Raw genomic sequence first — 20670 nt, 5'->3', positions numbered from 1 at the left:
ACAGCAATCTGGTAGTATTGTAGTCAAGGTCCTTTTGGTTGCGCGAAGGAAAAACTCCCCTCAGACTGATTTTTAAAAAGCCAAAGTGCATCCTAAGGATACCCGAGGAATTGACGGAGTCCACGGCCGGGATGCAGGACTAGAGCCAGAAACCTTCACCACCTCCAGGCTACAAGGCAGCTGCTCTCACCCACTGGCTCTCGTGTCTGTTATTTCTGCTTGTACAGGTCTCGGCTCGTCCACGTGGCACCGGCTCAGGGGTCCTGACTTGCAAGTGCCCCATACGCGCTATCACCCCAGACAGGGACTGGGATGTCTCCTGCCCTTTGCAAAATTCTTTGGATAAAGAATGTTCTTGGGCCTGTTTGGATCGGGAGAAGATCGACCCTGGTCCGATCAACGGGTGTGCGGGGGAGGGGAGGGACGAGGTCCTTGTGTACAAACGGGCCCCACGGCACGGTAATGAGAGAGGCGCCCACCCGCCGCTTCAGCAGTGCTCAGCTATCAGTACTTAAAACAACAAAGACGTCTGTACTTTTCTATTCATAGCGACCTTCCCCTCCAAATTCTTACTGCACTAGCCAAAGCTTCAGAAACGTAAATTACGTACATTTTACGAAGTTCTACTGAACCCCGAAACCCAAGTAGAAAAGGTCACAGAAAGTTGCTCCCTGTTTTATTGCTCTTCACTGGGCTTGGTTGATGCTTGTTTTTAAAATTTTCATCACATCTTACATGAGTGATGAAGACACGCCCAGTTACAAAAGGTACCCCTTTTTACTAACATCTTCTTTTTTTTTTTTTTTTAACAATTTGCATTGATGTCAACATCATGATAAAGCAGGATGTTCAGTTGATTCACTGAACCTATAAAAACCCTGCCAGGGAATCCTATTTTGTGGGCACACCACACAGAGCCTGGCACTCGAGGTCAGATGATTCCAATCCTAATCTGAAAATAAGCGCAAGGAGCTCGTCTGGCTACCAGTCTCAGGCCACACTTTGCTTGTGTCCTACAGTGGGTGGGGCAGAAAAAGTAACACCGTCTCAAACTTGCTATTCTTTTCCTTATAAGAACCTTACACCTACCGACATCTCTAGCTCAGAAGCACACAACGCACACAAAGACATGACTGGACAGTATCTTAACTGAAAGCACTAGTTTAAATAGCCTAGAGTCTTACAGAAAATGTTATTCCAAACCATGCAGAGGCAGCAAGAGTCACCCAAAACCACAGTTTATTCTATGACCTTTACGTTGCTTTTCTGTTATTTAAAGGTTGAAGCAAAGTGAAACGGATGGAAATATTCTGTTAAAAGAACAAAGTGAGTCAATCACAGCATATGCATCTAATAACACCTCAGGTCTATGCCATATGCTCTAAACACAAGGCTGAGTCCAGGAGTGGCTCATGTTCTGGGTTCTTGAAAAGCAAATGGAAATATTGGGAAGAATCAACACATCTCAACAGAGGAGCCATAAATGCCCTGAAAGCAGAAAGTTGACACAAATTTAAATATAATTCATATATATATTTTAAAATCAAACACAATTAAATAGAATATGGTTTGAGCACATGAACACTTCGCTTCAGAAGAATGACAGAGGTGGTACATAGTACCAAAAAGTCATACGCAGCCTCTCTGCTTCTTCTGTTGATGAAACAGCGCGCGTCTATACAACCAAATATTGCAGTGGGATAAATTCTCTGTTCATTCAAGACTTTCTCAAGGACAGAGGTGATTAATAATTATATATTCATATGTGTATATATGTATTTTTTGCAAAGTCTGAGCAAAAGCAGTAACACCTAAGAGAACGTTCCTTCCCTCCGACAGTCCGTGTGGTGAGGCAGCGCTGGCACCCCCGGCATGGAGTGTGCGGCCGACGGGGCGGCCCCGCCCATGGCAGCGAGGTCCAGACCCCGAAGCCGACCGAGTGGAAGTGCAGGGAGGGGCCTCTCGTTACCCCACAGACAGAAGAAAAAGGCCACAACCTGCACACTTCCCAGCGCAGAGCAAAGAAGAGGAGAGAGTCAGAACTGAGTGCCTCTCTGTCCCCACGCCTGCCCGCCCACCTTCTTTAAAAACTCTACCATCTGGGAATAAACACTTTGTTCAAGGAGCCACAGGGGAAAACTGGAGTGATGGCTGTTGCACATCCCTTTCCACAAGTACTGTGAGGGGAGGTGACGTCACCGGAGCCCAGAATCTCGGAGGAGCAAGTCCTACCACTTGCGGCGCAGAGGCTCGCCCTTCCGGCCGCGGGGGAGCTGGTTTTAAGAGTACTGCGTCTCAGGAGCAATTACACCGTGAACACCACACACTGTCACCAAAGGGGAGGACAACGTCACCAAGACTTGACCCACTTCCAAATTAACGCCTCTGTGCAGACCCCGCTCCCTGGAAGAAAAGCCACCTGCTGGCACCACACCGCCTGGCTCCCGAGGGGCCGACTCCCCTGCCTGCTCAGGAGACCAAGCGAAGCCCCTCTGGTACCCGCCGTCTGATGCTGTTGGGGTGGGTCACCGCCACGGGAGGTGCATCAAATACCGGCCCTACGCCTCTGCGTCTCCCATGGCGTGCGGCCCCCGCCTATCCCAGTGGACTAGCTCTTCCACGCATGGGTTATTGCCATTGGAAAACTAGTAATTCTCTAGTAATGTAAACAACACCACTCTGTCTCTACGACTTTCACTGCGTGATCATCGTGTGCAGACGTGTCTGCGCGACACTCTGCCGACGGTGGAAGTCTAGGATTGTCTGCCATTCTTTCTTGGGAACAACAGTGAGAAGAAGTACAGTGCTCTGTTTTCACTGGCTGTGGGGAAGAATCCAACCAAAGGAAAAAAGTTCTCTTATTCTCCAAAAGCAGATTTCCTTTATCTCAGGTCTTGAGTCATAGCTGATGAAAGAAAGGAAAAGAAAAAGGTAAGGTACATTTCTACAACCAGTGACACATTACCATCACAGATTAAGGAAGAAGGGCACCGACACTTAGCGAGCGCCTACTACATACCAGCGCTCACGACAGCCAGAACCTGACTACAATCATGGGAGGAAAACAGCCCTAATTACCTCCGTTTACAGCTGAGTGAACGGAAGCCTAAGGAGACCGAGCAACCCACCTGAAGGTTATATAACGAGGACTGGCACCCAGACTTGCTTTTATCTTTCCGTTTTGGCAACAGATATTAGAACGAAATATCTACTTTTTGACAGATAATTCTGCTTCTAGGAATAAACTCTAAAGCATACTCATAAGAGAGGGCAAAGACTTACATACACATTCATCAAAGTATTGTTTGTAACAGGGAACGATCCCAAACGACCTAAGTGACCATCCACAGGGGATTCATTAGATGAAGACAGAGCCATAATATGGAATGCGCCAAAGCCTTTAGAAAGAAAACAGAGAGCTTTGATCTTCTGGCCTCCTAAGACCAAGCTTCTGAGGCTGAGTCCTCTTTTCCACTGCACTGGGGAGGAAACAAACATCACAGAAGACATGGTCCCTGCTATTTGTGAGATGGGACATAAACACATGAAACAATTCAGTAATGCTGTGAGGTCATTTACATTAAATGCCCAAGTGCTTTCTATAGACAAATGTAGAGTAGGCGATTCAAAGCAGAGAGGTATCCACAGGGGTTAAAGAGGGGTTGGGTACTCCTTTGTGGGTGCAGGACTTCTCACATTCACACATTCATGGAATGAGAATTACAGGGGATCTTACGAGATTTTCTTGTCCAATTTCTCTGATCTACTGATAAGGAAATGAAGGGACCGGAGAAAATTAACTTGCAAAAGGTCACACATACTGACTAGAAACGGACTCAACGAGGTCTGCCAGCCTACTGCGTTTTCCATACCAATACACTGCTGATTCCTAAAGGACAGACAGGACAGTCATCTTGGCCAGCCAAAGAGAAGGTCTAGCAAGGTTAAAAGCAAAATATATCTGTGTATCTTAGAAATGAAAAGCATATGGTAATAAAATCTGAACACACAACTCCAATGAAAAACCTTAAGTTTAAACATCTGCTTTCCAAAATGGTTTCTAAAGAACATTTTCATATTGTCAAATATTTGATCATCAACATGATAACGGGGAATCACAAAAATAACTACCTTGCACTTCTTTATACACCTTTATCATGTTATTTGCTATTCTGGGTTTGACTGAGCCAGTGAATATAGGCAAAAATTATCACCTTTACATAGAAAAGAGGATGGAGTCTGCAAAAGTAAACAGAGCTTTGGTATGAATCAGCTCAGTGAAAAGTTCAAAATTAAACCAAGCTCTGGTAATAACAGAGTAAAAAGTTGGCTACAAAGTTAGCAAGGAAAGGTGATGCTGGACCCAAATCTAAGTTCACGCCTCCATCTGAACATAGGTAACTAACAGAGGTAACTAACATAGTGTTCCCAACTCCTGCTAACGTAGACGACAGAAGAGTAGTTTAACACCTTCACAAAGAGTCTGAGCAGAGGTTCACCTATCACATGAAGTCTTTGTGAGTCAACTCAGGTTACAGAAAGCAAAGCTGGTGGAGGAACTGGGAGTCTTTGCCTGAAGAGATAACTGGGGGTGCTAAGTGGCTGCCTCCAATTTGCTGGGTTATTTGTGTGGCTCTTGTGGGCACAGCTGGTGAAGCCATAGAAAAACAGAGTATTCGGTTGGGGGCAAGTCAGAATTTCCTAATGATTACTGTCGTTGACCTCCAGGTAAAGATGGAAGATGGATCACACCCATTCAATTCACTCCTTCCTAAAGTAGTACTTAAAAAAATAACCCAAACAAAAAAACCAAAGTCACAAGAAAGGGAAAAGTGAGAGAATAGGCAACAACAAAATGGAAGAGTGTAAACGACTTAGTAGATCCAAAAAAAAAAAGTAATTGATATTCACTTTTATCTTTATTACTTCCTTCTTTCTGCTTTCTTTGGGTTTCATTTACTCATTTTCTAGTTTCTTAAGATAGAAGACTGTGACTTTTCCTCTTGTCTAATATAAATATTTAATGCTATAAATTTACCTATAAGAACTGCTTTAGCAGTATCCCACAAATATAGTTGTCCCTTAGTAATGGTGGGGGATTGGTTCCAGGACCCCTGCAGATACCGAAATCCGAGAATGCTCAAGTGCCTTACATAAAATGGCACAGTATTTGCATATAACCTACACACTTCATCCTGTGTATCTGAAATCACCTCTAGCTTACTTATAATACCTAATACAATGCAAATGCTATGTAAATAGTTGCCAGGCCATGGCAAATTCAAGTTCTGCTTTTTGGAACTTTATGGAAATTTTTTTTTTTTTAAATATATTTTTGATTCGTGGCTGGTTGAATCCATGGATGTGAAACCTTCAGATGTGAAGCCCACGAATAGGGAAGGCAGATTCTACTATGTTGTGTTTTCAGTCCAAAATATTTTCTAATATTCCTTTTGATTTCTTCTTTGACTAATGGGTTACTCAGAAGTATGTTGTTTAATTTCAAAATATTTGGGGATTTTCCACGTATCCTTCTTTCTCTCTTTTTTTCTTTTGGCTGTGCCACACAGCTTGTGAGATCCTAGTTCCCCAACCAGGGATTGAACCCAGGCCCTCAGCAGTGAAAGCCCAGAGTCCTAACCACAGGACAGCCAGGGAATTCCCTCCACATATCTTTCTGTTACTGATTTCTTGTTTAATTCCTTTATGGTCAGAGAACAAACTGTATGCTTTCAATCCTTTAAAATTCATTGAAAGCTTACAGTTTGTCCTCCCTACACTTTGGAAACTGCTTCTGGGAAGTGAACTAGGGATCACCTCAATGTTACCTTCCTTTCAAGGATTAAAGCCCTCTACTGCCTGTTGTCTGATATCTGGAAATAGCTGTTTCATTTAGTTTGTCAGTTTTCTAGTTGTTTACAATGAGAGGGCAATTCCTATAGCAGTTAATCCTTCCACGGCAGAAGCAGAAGCTCCCTTACGTCCTTTTAAGTATTTGTATCTCTGGGATCTAATTCTCTTTAGTTTCACACACGCTAGATCAGAACACAAGTCATCCTTACCTTTGTGGACTTCTCTAACGGCTGATCACACTGTGCCTGCTGCATAACATCACTGACTATCATTTTAGCAATCTTCCAAGCTAGCTCTTCCTGGGCCTATAAAAGTAATTAAACTGTTGATAATGGTTATTCGTTAGAAGAATCAGCAAACATTATTAATGTTCTAAACACAGCTGTATATGCATAGCATTTCTATGTACTTAGGAGGAAGCACATTCCCACGCATGAAAGGACCCGGGCCGCCCTCTGGTTGTGATATATCAACATGCTCTTCACTGTCTATCCGACATCACGACTATTTTCATGTTAGGCGGTCAAAACAAAACGTCTTTCTTTTTCCACTCTCATCTTTCAATGTACTTAACTATTCAAAAAAGCAAGTCTCTACTTCTGAAAGTATAACTGACAGTGAGGAAGGAAACGTTTGAGCTTTTGTTTCTACACTGATTACTGGTGCCTGCTGATTAATGGAAACCTGACTGCTTGGATATTTTTCAGTGGCCAGAGTCTCTGGACGGAGGATACCTCCACTGCCTCTACCAGGCAACTGTGAGATGCTAGGAAGGGCCCACCCCTTCCTGTTACCTCGTAGATAAGGAAGCAGTGATGTACCATGCTGCTTAAGCAAGAGAGCTAAGGAAAGAGAAAACTTGAAACCTTGCTTAGAGTAAGTGCCCCTTATAAACAGGAATCTTTTTACACTAAAAGCAGAATTTACCTCATCAGTATTTCCTTGGACCCATTTCTTCATAGCTTGAGAGAACATGGATCCTAGTAAACAAAGCCAAAGTTGAATGTAGACCTCATGCATAATTTTACATTAAAAAAAATGCTCTTATTTAAACATCTATTTTCCAGCTTTTAAAAGATATTCTTTTTTAAAAGATACTATTTTGGGGGTACAACCTCACCCCAAAATTAAGGAATATTACCATTAATAAAAACTAATGATATTGGCTCCATAACAGAGTATTTAACTTGCAAATATTATGGTTTGAAAAACTTTGAAAAGCTGTTTTAGAGCTCTAGATTTTTCTTCTATTCTCCTCACTTGATGAAAGAAACTATCATCTAGTGTTAAATCTGCAGTAAACATTCAAAGATCAAATAAAACCATGACCAGGATCTGGTCTTGAGATAAGAATCTAGCAATACATCAGGAGATGTCATGTATGTAAATCTTTCAGATCAGCTCCTATACAAAAGGGCTTCCAGTGCAGATTATGCTGCTACAGGCTGGATCTCTGGTCTGTGTTAATTTGCTGGGTAGGATCAGAGTTTTAAACAGCCATGCTCTGTCCAGGCCATAATACACCTCAGCTTCCCAGGAGACACACAAGCCTATCTCCATCTGTACTCTAGATGCTGAGGAGTCGCCAAGGACGTAGGTTAGCCTCTATTTCCAGGTATTAAATACACAGCTTATCCTTTCATTAATACATATAGGCTCACATCCTAACTTTGCCTTAAACCAAGTGGCTGGTAGAGTATTTCTTAGGCAAGATCCTGATTAGTTCAATGACTGGGATACTCTATAGTAAACTGCAGCATTCATGAAAAAAAACAAAACCTGGGTCCTTTTCCCTTAATATTTTGTATTATTAGCTAGAAGTCTGAACACTGATCTAGTTAAATTTTACAGCCAAGCAGAGCCAGCAGGGCCACCACACTACATGCTCTGCCTGCAGTCTGTCCTCGGGCTCCCCGCAGTCACCCTGTGGGCAGCCTCCTACTTGTTAACGCTCCCTCCTCCGCGTCTAACGCCCTTTGACTCCTGTGCACCCCTGCCCCCTTAACAAGGACCTTCATCAGGATTCCATTCCCTTCAGCACTTTCTCTCTGGGGCATCTCATCCCCTCCTGTGGCTTTAACTTCCTTCAAAATGCAAATAACTCAAAAACGTGTCACTGGGTGTCAAACCAATACTTACGAATTGTCCTAAGGCATCTCAAACATAACATGTTCCGAGTCGAGCTCTTCTATCTCCCATGTACTCTTTTTCTTGTAGCCTCTATCTCAGAAATTAATTTAATCTTCTATTAAAAATTAACATCATAATGCTTCATCTAGAGAACCCATATGAGAAAACTCATCTGCCTTCCTCATCTGCTCTCCCTATGAAATCTGTCACCAAATTCCCCCTTGGATGTAGTCTCCTGAATTCCCCCTTGGAGGTCTTATAAATCTGACCTTCTAACTCCTGCTACCACTATCTATCCTCGGATCCTCTTTTTCTTCTATCTACATTCCTAGCAAATTATACTACCTGAATCTCTGATACCACTCTCTCCCCAACTCCAATTCATTCGCAGACTACAGCCAGAAAAATGCATCTCACTGCACTCTGCTTAGAAATCCCTGGTGCTCAACAGACAGTACCGCAGGCTTCTTAGTTTGACACACGCGGGCTTTCACAGTGTACACGCGGCTCTATCTCCCACCGCTGCACCGGGGCACGAGGAGACTGCCACTGCAGGGACCACCTTCTCACAACATCCTCTACGATGCCTTCTTGTTACACTTTCTCCTAGATGATTTGAAGGTAACTTTTAAAATTACCTTGCTTGCCCTGAAAGCAAAGTTCTCATATTCTCAGAAGCTTCTGAGATACAGCTGCCCCAAAACGTAGCCCTTTCTTCTGTGCTCTACTGTCAGAGCTTTAAAATCCAAAATGAAACTACAGGTTGGTTAATGACAAACGTTCTTTGCAGCTGCCCTCAGCAAGGAGAGGAAGGGGGAGGAAGCAGAGCTGAGCTGCAAACAACCGCCGTCAACGCGGTATTCTGAACCAAAGCGCGAGGCTGCGCTCTGTCTGCTGTGATCCCTGACAAGTCACATTTTCCCTGACCCTCAACTTCTTCACCTGTAGAACAAGGAGGCGGTACCCACAGACGTATCATCTAAGATTCGAATGAGCCAGGGCTTAGTCCCCCATTCTGCTCAGGCGTCTACTCAAAATGCTGCTTCCTCAGTGAGCCCTTTCCTGACAACCACTTCTAAGACAGCACTACCCATCACCCCTCCAGTCCCTCACTCTGCTTACATGTCTGTGTATAAACACAGACAGACAGACACACACACACTGTATTTATCTGTTTACTGTCCCTCCACTATAATGTTAGTTCCATGAGGGCAGGAATCTTATTTTCTTCTCAGTATTTAGAGCAGTAGATGCATATAGTAGGCACTCTAATGTTAGAATGAATGAACAAATGAGTAATGTGAAGAGACTGAATGAATAGAATAAGCAGAGACAGTGATCTGGGGAAAAGTGTTTTGTACACCTTATCTTCATCTTTATTCATATATCTTTAATACATCTTAATTCATATAATACAAAACCAAACTGCAAACACCAAACACCTATTCTCTGGAGCAGCAGCACGTCTTCATGAGCTGTCAAAGGAGTAAGACCAGCTCCAGAAAAAACCCAAACAGCTCAGAGACTCTGTTATTACTGGAGACCCCATTACCCTCGCTGACAGAAGCTACCTGATGACAGTGGAGTCCTTCCTGACCGATACCTCCAGAGGTTGTCCAGCATTTTCTTTGCACCTAGGCCACCACTGACCTCTTCCTAGTATTCACCTTCTACCCAATAAAAGACACTACTGGACTGTAAGTTTCTTAACAACAGGCTCTGTATCTTCTAACTGCCCCGTGAGTCTGAGTGCACGGAAGCACTCAATAATTATTTACAGAATGAGCTCTGCAGACTTCCTTCGGTCTTTACACTTTCCCAACTGTGTACCTCAGACTTCTCTGGCTAAATAGGAAATAAAATCAATATTTTGGATAAACTTATAAAGACAAATAGGTCAACAGGCCCTTTTCTGGTTTAAATTATTTCAACAATTGTTGCACTTTTTGCTTACTCTGTTAATTTATATCTGACCCCAAAGTAGATTACTCATCAACATAAAAGTGGTGCAGGGCTTCCCTGGTGGCGCAGTGGTTAAGAATCCACCAATGCAGGAGACACGGGTTCAAGCCCTGGTCTGGGAAGATCCCACATGCCGCGGAGCAACTAAGCCCGTGAGCCACAACTACTGAGCCTGCACTCTAGGGCCCGTGAGCCACAACTACTGAGCCTGCGCTCTAGAGCCTGTGAGCCACAACTACTGAAGCCCACGTGCCACAACTACTGAAGCCTGTGAGCCTAGAGCCTGTGCTCCGCAACAAGAGAAGCCACCACAATGAGAAGCCCGTGACACCGCAACGAAGAGTAGCCCCCGCTCGCTGCAACTAGAGAAAGCCCGCGTGGCAACGAAGACCCAACACAGCCAAAAATAAATAAATAAACAAACAAAATCTAAAGTTAGTAACTATTAAAAAAAAAGTGGTGCAAATCATTACCTAAACAATTCGTGTATTAAAAAATAAGATAAACAGAATAGAAATGAAGTTCTATTCAATTCAATAGGAAGACTGCCAATAGCTCTTAATTTTAAACACACTTATCAAAATGGAACATCTTCTTCTAACAAAAGTTAGTATCTTACTCAAGACAATACTGTCAATCCAATCACACTGAAAATTTTCTAGATATTATCTGAATGGACCCACAGTGGTTTCCTAAATCCTCCTGTGTAAACCAACTGTTTGGAAGCGGAGCTCGGTCACAAAGAGTATTTCTGTGTTTAACTCTTGGAATTAACCAAGCACTCTTTTGCTGATTAAACAAAGGATTTCAATTTCAACCTATTAATATTTTCCACACATATTTCATAATAACTTTCAGCGATTTAGAGGAAATTTAGTAAAATAAAGGGTCTCAAGATAAACCTCAAGTCCAACCTGGATTGGGTATTTTGCCTTTAAATCAAAAGGTGACGAGTATCTTTTCATGTAGATGCGCCTTCTGTAATGGTAAAGCAAGTTCAGTAACTTCTGATTCAGAGAGAGACTGTACTGAGACCTGATTACACGAAGCCCTTGCACTCGTTCGTGACTATAAACACAAGGTCAAAGAGATGGCAGTTATTTTGCAAAACAAACAGTTTAAATCTTCAATGATCCTTTACTTACTGTCAATGACTAATGTGAGTAAAGGCTTGATAAAATGTATAAAAACACCACAAACCTTTCGATTTCTTTATATCAGGTTCAGGCTCAGATTCTCGGATGAACTGCCCCAAGTCACTAACTCTTCCAAATGTCATCTTCCTAAATAAGTATGAAAAGAACATAATTTCTAAAAATCAATTTAAAATTTTAAAAAAATTAATTTTTAAGCATCTTATCTAGATCTAGAAAGCTAGAAATACAATTTATATCTATCGCATGTTACTCAAAGTGGGGCTAATTTCAAAAAGAACTGTCTCCACAGAAAGCAATCTTTAATTCAATGCAATTCCATTCAAAATCCTCAAAAAGTTTATGAAACATGAGTTAACAGATAATTCACAGTTCTAAAATTCATACAGAAAAGGCACAAGCATAGCCAAGATAATTTTGTAAAAGAAACAAAAAGGTAAGACTTGCCCTAACAAGATAAAAATATAATTATATACATTATAAAGCTATAGTAATAGAAAACAAAGTTAAAAGGCAAAGAACACAGTGACAGGTCTTATTTTTAATAGATGCAGTATCTGATAATTAATAACCAGAAACGTACAGAATTCCAACAAACCACTAAGAAATTACCCAACAGATAAATGTGAAAAAGAGATGATGGTCAATTCACAGAAGAAAAACCTGAACAACCAACAAACATGACAAAAGAAGCTCAATCTCATAAGCAACAAACCCAGATTGGTAAAACATTTAAAGTTTGATATTATTTATTGTTGACAAGGATGTGGGGAAAATTAGTATCTTTATTAATGATTGGTAAGAATGTAAAATGTACAGATGCTTTTAAAGGTAAACTGTAAACTGGTTAAGGGCTATGAAAATTTTAACTCTGCTTCTTGGTACAAGGAAATATAAAAAGGAAGTCTTTGCTATACTGTGTATCACAGTAAAATTGCAAGCAATTTAAATACCCCATTTAATACCAAAATAGCCAAATAGTAACATACCACATTATGGAAGATTTTGCCACAGTTATGAGCTATAATTAATATTATTTATGGAATACTACAACATAGTTAAAAATGAGGTAAATATGCACAGACTAACATAGAAAAATCTCCAAACTCACTATGAGTGAAAGCACAAGATACAGCATAGAGTGTAATATCAGTTACATAAAAATAAGCAAACAAAAATATACAGCATAACGTAACAGTGATTATCCTGAGAAGGAAGGGGGGAAAATAAGCATTGGTGTGTAATCAAAGGGCACATAAGCCTTATCTGTAAATTTAATTTTTATAAGAAGAGATTAATATATTTGTAATTAAAAGTTAAAAGAAGAAAAAAGAATCCTATGCCTATGTATTATTTCATTTCTGGCAAAGTGAATCTTATTTTAGAGACAGCCTTCCTAATAAGTCATCAATGAATATATGGGTGCCAATATAGCAACTGATACAAATTTGTTTGCCTTTAGAAAAATTTCAGGAAGATGCTAAAACCATAAAACTAAAACACTGAAAAGTATCTCTAAAGATGGAGAAAAATCATTATTTCTCTATTTATGACCCATTTTATAAATTAAAAAATATGCATATTACACACTATATATTTTACAAATTAAAATATATTTATATATTTATTTTACACACAAAAAAAACTATAGAAGTAAAACATCTTGCAATTGATAGACTTTCTTAAGTCAGGTTTGAAATAAATGAACCAACCATTCCTTAAGAATAAATATCATCTTTGGGAATTAACTCATTTAGGCTTACTGTCCACCATTTCCTAAAAGAAGAAATAAAGATTACTACAACACTGATACAGCTGAAGACAATGTGGTCAAAATAACCTTCTATTTACTTCAAAGTATTTTCCAGACTTCTTGGTCTCCCAAATATCAATTTACTCTCTGGTAAAAGCAATTAAACATGTTGAAATCCCTTTTTATGGTACTGCCAGGACTGGGGTACAGTAATCATGTCTTTACACAGGTTTCTGTGTTTTCAAGCCATCTTTAGGGAAGAGGAAGTGATTTTATGATTTGATCTGTGGTAAGGATCAAGAAGTGCTGTAACACAGGAATCACTGTCTTTCTGTTACAGGATAAAATAAACAACCAAGTTAATTCTTAAATACAAAGGAATCATTTTATTCCATTTTTCCAAGTATAGTTGGTTCTCCGTATCTGCGGGTTCCACATCCATAGACTCAACCAACTGCCGACTGAAAACTTCAGGGAAAAAAAAGCCAGAAAGTTCCAAAAAGCAAAACTTGAATTTGCTGTGCATTCCAACCATTTACATAGCATTTACATTGTATTTACAACTATCTACATAGCACTGACATTTTATAAGGTATTATAAGCAATCCAGAGATGATTTATACAGGCTTAAAATACTAGGCCATTTCCTACAAGGAACTTGAGTATACTCAGATTTTGGTATCCGAGGGGGTCCTGGAATCAATCCCCTGCAGTTACTGAGGGATAACAGTAATAGTTATACAGTCCATGATAAATGAAATCGGCCTCTTTGTAGTTTAGTTCTGGTTTTAAGACAGAGACTTTGAAATAGCTAACATATGAATCCAATGAAATGTGGAAGAGATAGCCTAAAACACACTATGTAAATGAGACACTCATCAGAGTCATATATGGTGGTAGAATAATGATGTCAATGATATTTACCGAGTGCTCACTGACATCCGGCAATGCTTTAAATGCTTTTCACGTATTATCTCATTTAATCCCCTCACCAGCCCAAGGAAGCAGGAATATTATCCTCATTTTACAGATGAAAAACCTGAGACACAAAGAGGTTAGGTAGCTTACCATAAGCGGCTGAGCCAAGATTGAAACTCAGGAAGTCACTCCTGAGCCTTCACCCTTAACCATGCTCTACTGCACTGCAGGCATATTCAAGAGAGTAGAAAACAATTTCTAAATTAAAAATAAAAAAGACGCTCACCCTGCATACGCCCGTTGATACAAGGACTCTGGATCCAGACTTGCAGCGTCCACAATTATCGCTTCATCAAAATTCTTCAGGATTTTAACGCCGGCTTTTTTCACACCAGACTACAACAGAAATTGTGAAATCAGTAGTATGCTATGCAGGAGTCAGATCAGTCCTGGGTTTGGAATGACAGATTCGTACAAAGTCTTCAGTGTTTCAAACACATGCACTTTTCACTCAACCCTGTCACCAATGAGATGCTTAACAGCGACGATTCTGAAATGTCATCTTGAACATAACTACAGGAGGGAAGCACAATACTAAAGCGTACGACACGTGCGTCTGTGTGGCAAACGTATCTTCCTTAATGACTGAAGTTCCAACAAACGTGCTTACGTTCCCAAACGTGCAAAACTCCCATTCTTCCAGGCATATGTATCTTGCCTAATAAATGTAAAGCCCAACTTTTACAGGATAAACGTGAATGCTTTTGATTCTCAGTGTGGCCATGTGACAAAAGAGAAGATAAAGGAAACTTTCTAAAAGGACCAGCATTCTACCTCCTATTCCTCATGCCCATAAAAAAAAAAGCAAGTCACAATTGGTACTTCTGTGAAATGCAGAGGCATGGGTTGACCCAGAAATTCCACTTCTAAAAATTCAATTATAGACAGACTCACACTTATGCAAAATGACTTATACACAAGAGTATTTATTGCAGTATTGTTTCAAGTAACAAAAGACAGGAATACGTTTAACATCCATGACTAAAGCATAGGTTAAATTAAAAAAATAATTGAACAGACACTTATAGAACACTCTATAGTAGGGGTAAAAAGGGCTCTCTTCACATGCTGAGAAGGGCACATAATTAAAAAGAAAGAGGCGAGGCTTCCCTGGTGGTGCAGTGGTTAAGAAATCCGCCTGCCAATGCAGGGGACACGGGTTTGAGCCCTGGTCCGGGAAGACCCCACATGCCATGGAGCAACTAAGCCCCTGCGCCACAGCTACTGAGCCTGTGCTCTAGAGCCCGTGAGCCACAAGTACTGAGCCCGTGCGCCTAGAACCCGTGCTCTGCAACAAGAGAAGCCACCACAATGAGAAGCCCATGCACCGCAGCGAAGAGTAGCCCCCGCTCACTGAAACTAGAGAAAGCCTGCGCAGAGCAACAAAGACCCAACGCAGCCATACATACATACATAATAAGTAAGTAAATAAATAAATAAATGTTTAAAAAATAAAAAAATAAAGCAAGAGCTGCAGTGTCAAGCAGAATAATGGTCTGAATGAAACAGCAGGACATCTTACAATATGACACACTGTTAATCATCACAAAGACTTTGGTTAGCATATATAGTAAGTAGGCTAATTTTCTCTCTCCTTTGTTTCTTCTACCACCTAAAAGCTACAAACAGGATCTGATGCTAAGATCTGAGCGAAACAATCCTGGCACAGGGGCACAGGGGTCACTACCTGCACGGCGGAGCTGTCAGCCGCCCCGGGGTGGGAATCCTCGGTGGGGCCGGCAGAGCCCAGAGCCGTCAGCAAGACACCTCCTCCCAGGAACTCGTCTCCACGAACCGAATGGATGAGATCATTCAAATATTTATAATAAAGGTTGCTGGACAAAAAGCCAGGCAAAAAGACCTGAAGAGAGGATACAATTTATTTTAAAGTTGAAATCAAATACACTAAACTTTATTTTACAACAAAATTTTACCTTCAATGCTACCAGTTAGCACACATGATTTTACTCCTCCTCTTACACTCCAAGTATTATCCCTTTGTACACAGTTTACATTGTAACTAAAACTACAATGTGTACAATTTATAGATTTTTTTCCCCCAGAAAACTTGCCATGAAACTACTGAATGGACTTGATTATCTAGACTTCTTAGATACCAGGGAGGGATCTAATTTGAAACTAGATTTTTCTTGTTTGTTATAAATATTGAAGTCTTTGTGTATATACTGATTTTCACTTTCGATCTGATTTCCTTAAGATAAATTACCAGGAGTGTGATTACTAAGTTAAATGATACGAACATTTTAGCTTTGATAAATGTTGAGGATGCATCACTACCATTATCAAGGCATCTGTTTCGACACGGGCTTCCCAACACTGGGTTCTGTCTTTTCAAATAGTTGTTAAATAAATGTCTAATGGTACATGGATGCTTTTATTTCTATTTAAAAATTATTAATGATGTTAAGTTCCCATCTTTATTATTGGCATTTCCTATTACCAACTTTTCCTTCACAGCATTTAGCACAACTGTAAATATTTACGTCTATGTTTAATATGCGCTCTTATAGACAGAGCTCCAGGAGGGCAGAAGCTATGTTTCTTTTTTTTGCTTACCCCATAACAATAATACCTAGCAGAGAAATACTCAAGGTATTAGGGAACGAAGCATACATATCTTTTTCCCATTTACCTACTTGATAGTACTCTTAAAAATTAAAATTAGTATAAGTTCCCTAGATACACAGTTAGTGAGAAATATTTTTACATTTAGTTTTTCTCTGTATTTTAACTTATTACCCAGAAAGTTTACATTCTTTATATGATACATATCTTGAACTTTTCCTTTAAGATCAGAAAATTTTAATTTTAATCATGAAAAAATTATCAACCCTGGACAACAGCCGATAGTCTATCCAGTTTACCACCAGCCTTTCAATGATTTGATTTTTATGTGTAACTCTTCCATTTTCCTGAAATTCAGTTTTTATGTGTGGTATCGTGTAGTATCATGTGGCAGTGCTTACTTAATCCCTTTCCACCTAGATGCACAGGACATATATGAGCAAAATAACCTCATGGGCTTATCCTGGGCTCTTGCAATTCCTAGTAAAATCTGCTTTAGTTCATCAGAAGAACAACTGAGTCACAAATTCCAACACTTTATTAAGCAGCTATTAGTGATACCCTAGAAGTGATCATGATACAGAAAACTAGTGCTCCAACCCTGCTGGAGGGTTTTGGTGAAATATTTGGATCATCCCTAAGCTAACTTTGCTCAATATTAATTATCTAAAAGATGTTATAATAACAGTAATAATAGCAGTTAACATTCTTTAATGCTTACGTTACTAATAAGCACTCTCCACGTAGTACCTCATTTTTATCCTCAAAATAACTCTAAGTATTTGTATTAGCCCCATTTCACAGAGGAGGAAAATGGCATTAAAGGACTTCAGTAGCTGCCTGAGGTCACTCAGCCTATGAAGGTTAAGTTTGATACATACCAAGTCAGACTCAAAGCCCCCGCTCTCATCACTGCTGCACTGCTTCAATTTTCCACTGTTCTTTTCTGTTTGCTTTTTCCCATGTTCTATTTTCTGAGTTCCACCAGTTAAAAACTTCTTGTAGTTTAACGCTTTTCAAGTTTTGGTTACCTTCTCCATGGTTGTCCAGGCCTGACGTAACGGAGTGGTGAAACAGTTAGGGAGCGGCCCACCTTCCCTGCAGATGTTGGATTCAATTTCCAGTCGTACAACATCATCGAATCCAAGAGGATGTGTGGCCTGGAGGGAGAAGTACCTATGGTAGAAAGGCAGCCAAAGTAAACCCCAACTCCATAGCAATCATAAGCAACTTCTGGCACCTACACCAGAGAACCTTCTATGAGGCTCCTGCAGACCTAGGACTATAGAGCTGGGTTGATGACAGCCCTGCTGCAACCTGTATTCCCACCGCCGAAGATATATCTGAGCCAACGTGACCCTCCCTATCTGCCTGCCACCATCTTCGGTTCTTGTTTAAGATTTTCCAGGTCAGGTTACAACTGAGGCAAAGAAACCAATCGCACACATTTAATGGGCACCTAGTGCTCTGTTCAGCGCTTGGGAGAAAGAAACAAATTTAAAACAGGGTAAGACGTGGACATGTCCCCTGGAAAGAGAACAGAAAAGATCCCTGTACAGGGTACAAAGGAGAACATACCAGCATAACTATGTGGCATACATAATATACATGTAGGAATTCAAAACAAAATAGCATTGAGGGTGAAGTGGATGAATTTGATGTATTTAGGTAGAACAACAAGATTTGCTAATGATTTGGTGTAGAAAGGAAAAGGAGTAATCAATGATAACTCAAAGATTTCTAACTTCATAGGATATAAAGCAACTAGTGTTTTGGTAAACTGGTTATAAATTGAATACAAAAAAGGCATTAAAAGCAGAAAACCACATATGTTGTCTCTTGAGCATTCTGTGGCTTCTAACTCCTGTGCATGATACAAATACAGACAGGCTGATGAGGCATGATATTAAAAAGTAAAAATAGAAAAACAAATAAGCAGGAACTGGTAAAATGACAGTGCCGGGAGGACGTCACACAGTAATTTTCATTTAAAAATGGCTCCCAATTTGAAAATGGGATCCAGTGGGAAAACAAGGTCTCTGCTCTGCATGGCACCGAGCTCCGGCCAGGACCATACTACTGCCACTCTTCTATTCCGGCAGGAAAAAATTCTTCTTTTTTCTTGCTATCAGTATTTTCTTAACAGAAAGTGAGTCTCCCATCTTGCAACAACTAAGTTGGCAAATATTCCTCCACGATTTGAATTTTGGGGCACCCCAGACCTTTTTTTTGGGGGGCCATGTTGTGCGGCTTGTGGGATCTTAGTTCCCCAACCAGGGATTGAACCCAGGCCCCAGCAGTGAAAGTGCGCAGTCCTAACCACTGGACCACCAGGGAATTCCCTCAGATTTCTAAATGGAAATGCTTGCTACATTAACATCCATATAACAATGTTTCTTATATAATATTTTCCCACAAATATATTGCACAAAAATAAACACTGGACAAACATTAGAACTGCATCCAAGTTCTGCCACTAATTTGCCCTGTGACTTGGAGAAAGTCACTACCCCTGTGGGCCTTAGTTTTCTCATCTGCAAAATGGGAAAATCAAACCAGCTCCCTAATCTGGCTATTCGTCAGAATCAGATTCCTGGATCACACCTCAAACCTGCTGAATCAGAATCTCTTAGAGAAAAGGATTGGAAACCTATTTTTGACAAGCTCCCAGGTGACTCTCATGCCGACAGGAGCACGGACCTGCCCGGCGATGTTCGGGAACCACTGACCTAGATGCTCTCAGCTCTCCTCCAACCCTAATATCCCATGGATTTTTCTCTGCCTCTCAAGTTATCTTCTTAGTAAGTGCTCACAGATACAAATAACACATTACTTTTCTTTACAGAACGAGAAAAGTTCGATGAAAGGGGGGGCAGACACAGTTTTCAATTCTGTTCACTAAGATTGTGCTGCCCTCTCATTTTCAGTGAAAACTAATGAAAAACTACTCTTCACCAAGTAGTTAATCTGGCTGAGCAGACTTGCACCAGAAAACATGGTATACCCCACACAGACATTTAAGACCCTTTGCAACAGATTCCAGCTAGTTTCATCTTCTCCTGTTCCCTTGACCAAGTGTCAATTACGCAAAGTTTCTATGGCACTGCTCGTACCGATGACTCTGCCAAGAGTGTCCTTCCCCGCTAGCAGAATTCAATCCATTTTTCAGGCGCCAGTCAAATCTCCCTTCTGTGAAACCCTCAGTGACCTCCACCAACAAACATCGTCCTGCTTGCCACACACAAGCCTCCCCCTGCCCCGCCAGCAACTTATTCTAAGAACCCCCTACTCTGAACACACCAATGAAAGGCAGCTCTTATGCGGCTCCCTGTGAGCTCCCTGGCGGAAGAGACCAAGGTGACTTCTGAAATACGCATCAAGTACTCAATATTCGCGGAAAGCTGGATACGTCTATCACTAAGACTCACTTGTCATATAAAATCATGGCGTCGTTCTGTGCCTCCTGTCCGTCATACTGGCCCTTTTTGGCAGCAAGCTGAGACTGGAAGTTGTCTGCTGCCAACCAGAACTGTAGAATATTCACTGCGTCCTCTTTCTCCATGTACTGGGAAGGAAAAACACAAAAGAGGAAAATCAGGCTATACACAGATTTCTCTCACTATCTCTCGTCTATATCTAAGCCCCAACTATTAAAATACAGGACATAGAGAAAAAAAAAAAAAAACCCACAAAAGAAACCCCCCGACCCCAAAACAGATCCACTTGTTCAGTTAATGCCAGTCTGCAACTTACAGTCATTTGAGATTGAATAATTTTTAAATATTCTTTTAGGGGGAGAAAAACAAAAAAAACTAGCAACAACAACAAAAAGCAACCACTACACAGCTGAATGCAAACTTTAGTGAACTGGAGTAAAAATTAAAGATGGATTAGTGGTTCCTCGCTGGCAAACATACAAAAGGTAAAGCAACCAGACCAAATCTTTTATACCTGATCATTCCCACCACTCCACGTGGCCATGCCAACCTGAACAAATGCTGACTTAAACTTAAGCAAAGAGAGGGAGTGAAAACACAAATCAGCTGAATAACTGTATCCTTGTCAAGAGGCAAGATGCAAGTGTGAGTCTAAGTTACTGCTTTGTGAGACTGGGAATCCTCTTATCTCGACTTAATAGTCATTTGCTTTGCAACAAAATAATTTCATTTGCTGAAGCCTAACAAAACCCATCACTCTACACTGTATGCCTCAAAGAGATGAATATACTCATTGCTTGTTGCAAACGCTTCAGTC

General features: G+C 40.7%; 1 protein-coding gene across 9 annotated transcripts in view; it reads right to left on the bottom strand.

Moving 5' to 3' along the window:
• Window positions 1-788: 788 nt before the first annotated feature.
• AKAP10 (A-kinase anchoring protein 10) overlaps window positions 789-20670 on the bottom strand; it is a 55159-nt gene continuing 35277 nt past the window's right edge. For 2 of the 9 annotated variants that reach the window (XM_082441058.1, XM_082441059.1), the window contains exons 8-16: window positions 19845-19981; window positions 17448-17592; window positions 15518-15691; window positions 14057-14166; window positions 11146-11228; window positions 6781-6833; window positions 6063-6158; window positions 3283-3398; window positions 789-2905 (exon numbers count right to left, since the gene is read on the bottom strand). In XM_082441058.1, the coding sequence (XP_082297184.1) occupies window positions 3333-3398; window positions 6063-6158; window positions 6781-6833; window positions 11146-11228; window positions 14057-14166; window positions 15518-15691; window positions 17448-17592; window positions 19845-19981 (864 nt within the window). In that variant the 3' untranslated portion in view covers window positions 789-2905; window positions 3283-3332. Of the gene's footprint in view, window positions 2906-3282; window positions 3399-6062; window positions 6159-6780; window positions 6834-11145; window positions 11229-14056; window positions 14167-15517; window positions 15692-17447; window positions 17593-19844; window positions 19982-20670 lie in introns of those variants that run through there. The other 7 variants (XM_082441062.1, XM_082441066.1, XM_082441060.1 and 4 more) reach the window with 6 other exon arrangements.

Source organism: Balaenoptera physalus (genome assembly GCF_965194825.1).
Source record: "Balaenoptera physalus genome assembly, chromosome: 20".
In the NCBI taxonomy this organism is placed as follows: Eukaryota; Metazoa; Chordata; class Mammalia; order Artiodactyla; family Balaenopteridae; genus Balaenoptera; species Balaenoptera physalus.
This window is presented reverse-complemented; position numbering and strand designations above follow the sequence as displayed.